This window comes from Arvicanthis niloticus, chromosome 1 (genome assembly GCF_011762505.2).
Source record: "Arvicanthis niloticus isolate mArvNil1 chromosome 1, mArvNil1.pat.X, whole genome shotgun sequence".
Lineage (NCBI taxonomy): Eukaryota > Metazoa > Chordata > Mammalia > Rodentia > Muridae > Arvicanthis > Arvicanthis niloticus.
In genome coordinates, this window is record NC_047658.1 from 62473839 (window position 1) to 62483636 (window position 9798).

The following is a 9798-nucleotide window of genomic DNA, read 5'->3' on the forward strand; positions in this document are numbered from 1 at the left end:
CGCATTATCATAGACAGACATACAAGCACATAAATAAAAGCAATTTTTTATAAGAAACAAAGAAAAGCTACTAGATCTCAGTTAGAAAAGGGTAGAGCTTCCTTTTTAGCCTGGGACTATAGCTATCCATACCCTTAGCTTCATAGAACAGTTCTACTTGGTTATATAATATAATTTTCCTACCAGAAGGACAATTTTTGAAAGTGAACCAAAAACAACAACAATAACACTAGGCCCAGGTTTACCAAAGAGAAAAACTCCAGCCTCAGTAGCCCACAGCCTGGGAAAGCCAACATCAGAAAGAGTCTGAAGTCATGACTTTAATCCTACCACTTAGGAGGCAGAGGAGGGTAGATCTCTTAGTCTGAGGCCAGCTTAATCTACAAAGGGAGTTCCAGGCAAGCCAGGGCTACATAGTGAGACCCTGTCTAAAATATAAGTAAATAAAATAATTTTTTAAACTTTGAAGATTAAGTGAAGGTAACCAATGAGGCTGAATGGGTACCAGGAAAGAGAATAAATCTGCAAGGTATCCTCTTTGACTATGGCAGAATAAAGTCAGGTTTTGGGGGGGGGGGGGAAGGAGTAGTTATGGAGATTTGTTGTTGTTTTGTTGTTGTTTTTGTTTTGCTTAATTTTGTTGCTTCTTCCTAAAATCAGTCAAAAAATAGAAAGAAGGAAAGAGGGAATAAAGAAAGATAAAATTCCACTTTTGATGAACTAGCAATAACTCAAACACAAAACATGAAAAATTTGCCAGAATGCAGATTTTTGATACAGAAGGAAACAGAGACCACCACCCACCTACCCTTACAAGCTTACAGAGAACTACAAGGTACATTTCTCACTCACAAAATGGAACCACTGACACATCAAAGTAAAAGAAACCCTGGCCACTTCAATTGAGGCCCACATTGACACAGGGAGATTGTCTGATCCAGATCTGTTTGCATGAAGCAAAGTAGACAAAAACAAAAACTAAACCGTACAAACAGTCGTGTTCACAGAAACAAAGTATGCTGTTATTTGTTAGGGATAGATAAGACAGTTTTGTGACTAAACATACTATAATCTATAGGCAAATGAAAGATAATAGCTAATATAAGTATACAGCTTTGAAACGTATGAAATTCCAGCTGCCCTTCATCCCCAAGAATAAGATCTGTATAAAATATTCACTGCGCACTGTTTGTACAAACTAAAAATTGAAACCAACCAAGTATTACAGAAAAATGAATAAATTCTATTACTCTAAGAATAAACTAAAAATAAGCCTGAAACAATGTACATATATAAAACCACATGGCTTAAACACAAAAGCATATTGTTGAACAAATGAAACATGGAAAATGGTACACATAGAATGTGCTATCTGTATAATATCAGTCAAAAGTATCATGGAACAACGTGCAGTAACTGCTTAAAATATATGTGAATCTAATAAATATTAGCCTCTCTGCTTGTCTTTAGAACCTAGTCACCATCTTATAAGGAAGCACAAACTAACCCACAGCAGGGAGAACTTACCAAAACACCTACTTGGAAATAAAGTACTCAGTCTAAATCCAGCATCAACCACCAGATATCTGAGTAAATGAGGCTTCAGGAGAGTCTGGCCTAGCACACTATTTCTGTTCAGTACTGGAGAGTGAATTTAGGTTCTCATAGTACACCAGGCAGGTGCTCTACCACTGAGCTATATCCCCAGCTGTCATCTTTGAATCGTCTAACCAGAACCCCAGACACTAAGGAGCAAAGACAAGCTGTCCCTGCAATTCAATTTCTTAGCTCACTCATAAGCACTGAAAGTGGTCACTTTACAACACTAAGCTTTGGGATAATTTGCTAGAGAGCCCTTCTAAAGAGCACTCAAATAACAAATTAAATAGAAAAGATTATTTTGAGTGCCAAGCATGAAGTCTTATCCCTGTACACTAAATTTATAAAAGTAAAATCGTCAACTTATTTAGTTTAATAGCAGTTAAAGATTCTTACCTCTAAACTTCCAGAATGTGCTGCCCAATGTAAAGGGGTAAACTGATGGAGAACATCCACTTCATTAAGGTTGGCTCCACGTTCCACAATGTCTGAAAGCTGTTTGACATCTCCAGCCCGTACTGCATCATGTATGCTACTAAAATGCACCTTCTTCCTGGAACCTATTGAAAAGTCAAATTTCTTCAACTATATTACAGGACTGTAAAAAAGAAATGACTACAGCAATGAACCAGACAAAGCACATCATTTTATCTTTCTGAATAAGTTACTACAAAATTTAAAGTAGTTTAAAACAAAGAACAAATCACACAAACATCCTTGTTAAGAGAAAAAAAGTTTATGTGTATATATGTTGGAGATAGATAAAACAGTTTTGTGACTAGGGAAAGACAATAACTAATATAAGCATACGACACTGAAACATGAGAAAGTCCAGTTGTCCTGGTATATAGTCCCAAGAATAAAATTTGTATAAAATATTCATTAAGCATTGTTTATATAAACAAAATACTGAAACAAACTAAGTATATCTTAATCATACTTTAGGTTCTATTTCTGAGATACACAGGATGAACATTGTCCCACTTATTCCTCCCACAAGAGAACTGAATATATCAAATATTAACAATTGCCAGCCACGGTGGTACATGCCTTTAATCCCAACACTTGGAAGATAGAGGCAGGCAGATCACTATAAGCTTGAGGCCACTTTGGTCTATATAGTGAGTTCTAAACCAGCCAAGGCTACATAGTAAGACTCGGTTTCCAAAGAGAAAGAGAGAAAGAGAGAGAGGGAGAGAGAGAATAAAAAACGGCTGGAGAGATGGCTCAGTGGTTAAGAGCACTGGCTGCTCTTCCAGAGGACCAAGGTTCAATTCCCAGCAACCACATGGTGGTTCACATCCATTGGTAATTACAGTTCCAGGGGATCATGGACACCAGGTGTGCATGTGGTTCATGTACATAAATGCCGGGAAAACACTCATACACATAAAATAAAATAAGAAAATGTAAAGAGATGAGAAGAAAAAGAAGAAAGAAGAGGAGGAAGAAGAGGAGATGAAGAAGAGGAAGAAGAGGAAAAGGAGGAGGAAGAAGAGGGGGAAGGAGAAGGAGGGGAGGAAGTAGAGGAGGAGGAGGAAGAAGGAGCAAAAGACATTAACTTTTCTTGGTCCTATCAAACAACTGAAGTCTCAGGTCAAACTGACATCCTAAATCTAGAGACAAGCAGATACAGAGAAATATAGTTGAGTTCAGTTTACAAATACTGCTGAAAGTCAGAAACTGCTAGAAGCTAGAAGTGATAACTCGAATGACTTGCCCAGGCTGTGTGATAGTTAGAGTCCCTATTACTGTGATGAAACACCATAAGCAAAAGCAGCTTGGGGAGGAAACAGTTTATTTCAACTTACCTGTCCCAATCACAATCCAACATAAAGAGAAGCCCCTCTTAGACAAAAAGGAAGCCAAGATACAAAGAATTGGTATCCAAACAGGGACAACAAAAGCAAAGATGAGTTAGGGAAGAGTGAGTGCATTGTCCTGGCTATGGGTACCATGGCATGCAACTAAGGTTAAGAAGTCTGAAGGGTGAGCATCTGGGGGAGGGTATTCCAACAGAGTTGTCCTTTCCTGTGTGGTATATGTTAGTTTGCCTTTGTGCTATCACAGCAGTTACATGGTTCTTGCTATGGTACTGAGACATGCAACTAAGGCTGAGCCATCAGGATTAGCAGTGTCTGTGGGAGGAATCTCAGGACTTTGTCCTTTGTCTATACAGTATGGGTTGCCAAGCCTGCTTGATGTGGGACATGGAAATGCTCTAAAAACAGTTAAAAGTTTACAGGAAATTTTGCAAGTCTTTGAGTTTAAAACACAAGGGTCAAGATTGTCAGCAAGCACAGCAGAGGTTGCCTGGGCTCTGCTGTGTGTAGTTAGAAATGTATCTTGGGTGTCAGCCAAGTAGGAACTTATTTCTGTAAAGGAGCAATTGCAACGAGAAAGGGATATGTGGCTAGCAAACTCCATGATAGTCTCTGATTTGGCAAGTAAAATAAATAAACAATAGTTAGAGGTGGAGGTGTTGGCTTGATGCTTCTTAAAGTTTAGGGCCCAAAATCTTACAGAAAAAGAAGGAAAGAGAGTACAAGTTGGATCCACACTCAAAAGCCCTTCTTGGGATTCATGAAATTGGAACTATGGGAAGATTCAAAGAGTGAGGAAAAGATAGTAAAAAGCAATAGAAGATACCCACCCGTCAGCAGCTCAGCATGTCTTAAGAATCTTCTTTGCAGCTCAGCTTCCTTTTATCTAAGACTGACTCTCAAATTTTATTGTTTACTCTAGTGAAACTGATCAGTTTCAAGAACTTCTTAAAGCTATTTTAAGTGGTTTACCTTCCTGCTTAAGGAGTTTCCTGCAAGCTAGACTCCTTTTATCTGGGACAGAACTGTTACACAACACTTCACCCATTTCTCCAGCTCTTACACTCTTTCCTTTCCCTCTTTCCCAATGCTGAGCTGAAAAAAAAAAAAAAATTCTCTGAGTGAAAAAGCTGCAAAGCGTCTCTGAGACCAGCTGCTCGGAAGAGGTTTAGACTAACTGAGTCACCTAGAAAAGACAGTTTCGGGCTGGAGAGATGGTTCAGCCATTAAAGGCTAGGCTCACAACCAAAAATATAAGAAAAGACAGCTTCCAACCTGTTGAGCTGCCTGCCAGCTTGCTGTTCAGTGTGCTCCAGGTTTCCCAGCTTTTCTGAGCTGTCACCCATGCTGGGGGAAGTTTTGGTGACGCAGCTGTCTATGAGTCATCTGTGCTCCTATAAGTAACCCCTCACCCATATTCCACCAAGTGACCTCAATAAAATGCATTGGTATGCCAAATTGGATTGGTGTTACCCAGTTCTTAGGTCTGTTGGGATGCTTATCTGGGGTGAGTGGGATCCCTATCTGGGTCTCCCCAGGAAACGTTTTGTCACACAATACCCTCGGAAAAAGGAAGAAAAAGAAAGAGAAAGATGAAGAAACAGAGTAAGCCAGTAAAGGGAGCTCTGAAAGAATGGAAACTAAAAATTTAGCTGGCTCTAATTTGTCATCTCCACAGTGTCAAATGCTGAAGAAAAGAATTTACAAAGGTCCATATTATTTAATGAATGATGTCTGATCTGAGTAAAAATGTCTGATAGACAAATGATGTACAAGAGGGAAAGCTCAAATAAGGGAACATGGGGACAGGTGAGAAGCTTTTGAAATCAGTGGGAATAAAGGGGGAAAGAGGCGTGGCAATAAAACGGAAAGGCCAGCAGGACCACAGGCGGATGCCCTTTAAGTAAGAAAAGTGTTGTAACCTAAACAAGGGATGAGCAAAAGACCATGACTCACTTGAGTCTGTAGTCTCCCTACAGGACTTGGAGGAGCCTGGATTAGCCACACCAGGCATGGTGTGGTCCTTCATCCTCGGACCTGGACTCTGGGGAGGAGTGGAGCCCAAGTCCCTGCTGCTGAACTGGTCTTCACTTGCTCCCATGTATGGACCACTGCTGCAAGAACTGGACTCCTCGTCACTGGCGCGGGGCCCACAATCCTTCCTTCTCTCCCAAGAGCCCCTAAAGCGGGAATCTTCTTCGCTTTCTCTCTCCCAGAAGCTATGGAAGCGGCGGTTGGAGTTTTCAATGATGCTCACCCTAGAGGAGTCTCTGGCCTCGTAGCGCCTGTCATCACTTACTCCTTCCCAAGAACTACTGAGGCAATGACTGCCACCGACACTCGCTCCTTCCCAAGAACCGCTGCGGTAGTCGCTGCCTTGGTCCACGGAGTCAATGGTTCCGGGCCCTCGGGTTTCAGGGACGTCCACCCAGGCGTCTTGGCTGACGGCTGCCCTCGAGTCGCAGGGATGCGAGCCAGCGACTTCACCTAGGCTCGCGTCGCTACTGCGTTGGCCGCTGTCGCCCCTCACAGACACCCATGAATTGCTCTGCCGGAGGCCATCCTGTTCCCTAATTCTCTCCTGAGAGGCGCAGCGGTACTGCCCTGGGTCTTCACTGGGTTTTCTCGAGTCCCTTCGGGAAAAGCCGCCGTCTTCACCTACTCTTGCCAAAGAGACCCTGGTGAGGCGGTCCCCTCCTAGGTTTCTTTCTCTGGGGTTGTGGCAACAGAATGCCTGCTCTTCCACAATCTTGTCCCTAGACCCAGAGACAAGGTAGCCGTGCGGGCCGCGGATAGCACATGCGCGGCGGCTGGCGCGGAGGACGCAGTCTCCGGTCTCTAGAGCCCGCGGGTGGTTGTGACGGCGACCGCCGTCGGCAGGAACGCTCTCCTCGGAGTCTTTTTCCAGGGTCTCAATTCCCGCAACCTGGAGGGCGTGGCGGCGTGGCCGTCACCTTGGAAACAAATACACTTCCGGTGTGCGCTCACTTCCGTATCCTTTATGCATGCGTCACTTCCTGCTTCCTTCTTTTCACCTTTTTCGGGGTTTCGCCTGTGGAAAGCCGCGCGTCTCTGGTACAGAATAGTTTTTGGTGGGTTTTTATTTTTTTGTTTTGTTTGTTTTGTTTGCTCAGTCTCACAAGAGCCTGCCGAGGCTTGTTTCTGGAACCCCATGTCATGGGTCTCGCCCCCAAATGGCGGTCCCAGGACTGCGGTTCGCGGAGCTGACCTGTGTGCCGCGCCTCAGGGGCCTTTTCGTCCTTGGCAAGCCTGGTATACTGTTTCAATGCTGGTTTGAAAGAAAATCTATTTTGACGCATGGCTTCCCAAAAATTGGAAAATCTCTATAGGGGCCGGTAGCAGGTGCAGTCCCTGTCATTGTTGAGTGTGTGCTTAATGTCGGGCTCTTGGTTGTTCGCTTGATAGGTATCATCAGCTTACAGTTGACACTCAAGATACCACTAGTTTGCTAAGACAAAACAGCGGGTAAGTTCCAAAAACAGCAGAAGTTAGCCAAAAGACACACCAGTAACTCCTACTTTAAATGCAACATTTCTTTCGCTGTAACATTACTAACTGAACTAACCCTTTCTCTCCGACATTGCTCAAAATGTATTCTTCTACTTTATTTTTGCGAATATAAGTATCGAGTTTTGTGCTAACCACCGAGAATACAAAAACTGGTAAGCATCGTCCGTATTGCTTGGACTTCTCAGGTGGGGTTTTTTTGTTGTTGTTGTTTTGCATGCTTGCATTGCCACCACGCTTTCTCAGCTCAAGAGTAATTGAATTGGGGAAAGCAATCTTTTTCATTTCTCTACCTTTAAATATGTAGTTTGCCCTCAACAAACTACTCTGTCTTCTCCATTTATGTTCTCTGAACAAATTTGGAAAATTACTAGCAAAATATACCTTCTCTCAAGGTAAATTGATCTTTTAAGTAGTAATTGACACTTGTATTCAGTGCTTTGTGTGAGTTTTCTTATCACTAAACCTTTTTGACAGTGTATTTTCATTCTGCATATTTTAAGAAACATCAAAGTTGATTGTTTGGGGATACATAGTAAGTAGTAACTGCTTGCGTGACAATTCCTACTACATCTTTTTTCTTTTTGCATATTCCCTTCCTCAAAACCTGATTTCTCACAGCTTTTATTGGATCACATCACACATTGTAGTCATCTTGGTTTTCACCCTCTCATAAGGAGTTGAAACTTCTGGACAGTAAGCATTCTGTCTTTGGCATTGGTTCCCGAAATCTAGATTATTTACATCGTGGAAAGGGCTGCTCAGTAGCTATTCTGTTGTGGACTTTGTAGATTGATCTGATCATCAGATTAGTGAACTGATACTAAAGACAATGGGGTTTTTGTTTGGTTGGTTGGTTGTTTTTTTACTGTTTGAAGGGGGTATGGGATTAGGTTTTTTTTTCCTTTTCAGAACTGGGGCAACTGAGACCTTTGTGACCTTTGTAGGACAGGTATTTACTGAATTATATGTGAACCAGTGCCTATCATAACTGACTTGCAAGTAATTTCAAAGCTAATCTATATTGTGTTTATTTCTTACAGATGAAGAACAGTTCACATTTGATCAGGATGACATTAGTAGGAGTTGGGGATCTGGAACCTACTAAGTACAACTCCAGATTAACACAGTGCATACAGCTACTTCAAATAGTAAAGGCTCTACTTCTGGGTTATGCTGTATCAAATAGATAAGCCTATACAGTGGGCACAACAAATATGAGAAAGGAAAGAAAGTATTAGAAACAAGGGGAATGTGTTATATACAGGTCTTTAAAAACATCAAATTTTATTTTACATAGCCTACACTAATTTGGAAAATTGGCTTGAATAATCTAGGCAAATACAGATACCTAAAAACTAGTTCAAGAACTATAAGATCATTAAAAAGTATCCCAAAGAAATATATCCTTGAGAAATAACTACCAGAGAAAAAGCAGGACAGAATACTTGCCAAATATTAAGCTAACATAACCATAATTCAAAAATTTAAAACATTTAAAATTCATTACTTATGAATCAGTAACTATATAGTCTTCTAAATACCTTGCTCTGATACTACAGCCATTGTAATACTTTACAGTTATAGTGAATGAGTCAATAAAGAATGTCTAGGTTTTACTACATTTATAAGATGTTGCACAGAGACAAGATGGCTCAGCCTGTACAAAGTGATTGATGACCTGAATTGGATGCCTGAAAACCCAAATTGTGGGAGCAAACTGACGACTGCAAGTTGTCCACTGACCTTTGCACACAGGTGGCATATATGCACCCATTCTCAAATGAGGTACACACACTAAAAGTAATGACTTTTCTATTAAAACAGTGAAAAATATAAAAAATTGTAGAAATACAGTCTACAGGCATTCATGTGGTTATAATGCATAGGCAGTTGAGAAAAACAAAACACATGTACTCATTTTTAAAAGTTGCTCTTAAGAGAATTTCAAGTTTGGAAATAACCTTTACCAAATTAATTGATTATATTGTAGAGCACAAAAAGAGACATAGAAGGAGACTTATAATTTTTAGTATAAAGATTATAGAAGCAAATAAAAATAAGCACTGTCATGTAAAGCAGAAGGTAGTTTTGAAAGTAATGGCCCATAATTAAGAAGCTAAGGAAAAGCACAGTGGTTTTGGCAACGGCAACGTCACTGATACAGCAGTTCTAATAAAACAAGATAAAAAAAAAAATTGGATTGCATAGGATTTCAAGGTAAGTTGACAGTAAAAGCAGATTCTCAATTGTAGAAAGATGAGTTCATACTGGAGTGGTCATATCAACATTCCAGAGAGTAGGCATTGTTTTCAGATAGGAAACTATAACTAATTAGGAATTTGAGTTGCCCACACCTGGTTTGTTTTAATTTTAATTGGTCTTTAATTTTTTTTTTAATATGGAAATTTTTTGTCTGCATTTGTACCTGGTGCCCTCAAGAGGCTAGAGGAAACAATGGAAACTTTAGGGTCTAGAGTACAGTGGTGAGCTGCTGTTCTGGTGCTGGGATTCAAACCAGAGTTCTCAAGAGCCACTAGTGCCCTTAACTGCTGCGCCGCCTCTAACTCCCACCTGTTTTTCTAAAGTGAGAGAAGACAAGCTAATCTCCCACAAAGTCAGCTCTAGGCATGATTCTAGAGGGAGTGGGACCAGCTCAGGGCAGATTATGTTTGGACAACCATTTCTATTCTTTTGTCCTCATGTACTCCATAAACTTGTTTACTTTGAAAATAAGTCTATTTTGCCCAAACTCGTGGGCTCAAGTGATTTCCTATCTCAGTCTCCCAAGTAGCTAGAACCATGACATTGCACCCTTTTATGCCCATGCATTCCTCAAAGACAATGC

General features: G+C 40.9%; 1 protein-coding gene across 4 annotated transcripts in view; it reads right to left on the bottom strand.

Annotated features, from left to right (window-relative positions):
• Ankrd42 (ankyrin repeat domain 42) overlaps nt 1–6404 on the bottom strand; it is a 46362-nt gene extending 39958 nt beyond the window's left edge. For 3 of the 4 annotated variants that reach the window (XR_013111684.1, XM_076937929.1, XM_076937941.1), the window contains exons 1-2: nt 5379–6370; nt 1996–2159 (exon numbers count right to left, since the gene is read on the bottom strand). Coding sequence is in view for 3 of the 4 variants with exons in the window: in XM_076937929.1 (XP_076794044.1) it covers nt 1996–2159; nt 5379–5523 (309 nt within the window). In the remaining variant the exon portion in view is untranslated. Of the gene's footprint in view, nt 1–1995; nt 2160–5378 lie in introns of all 4 variants that reach the window. The other variant, XM_034502201.1, reaches the window with a different exon arrangement.
• Between the last annotated feature and the right edge of the window lie 3394 nt (nt 6405–9798).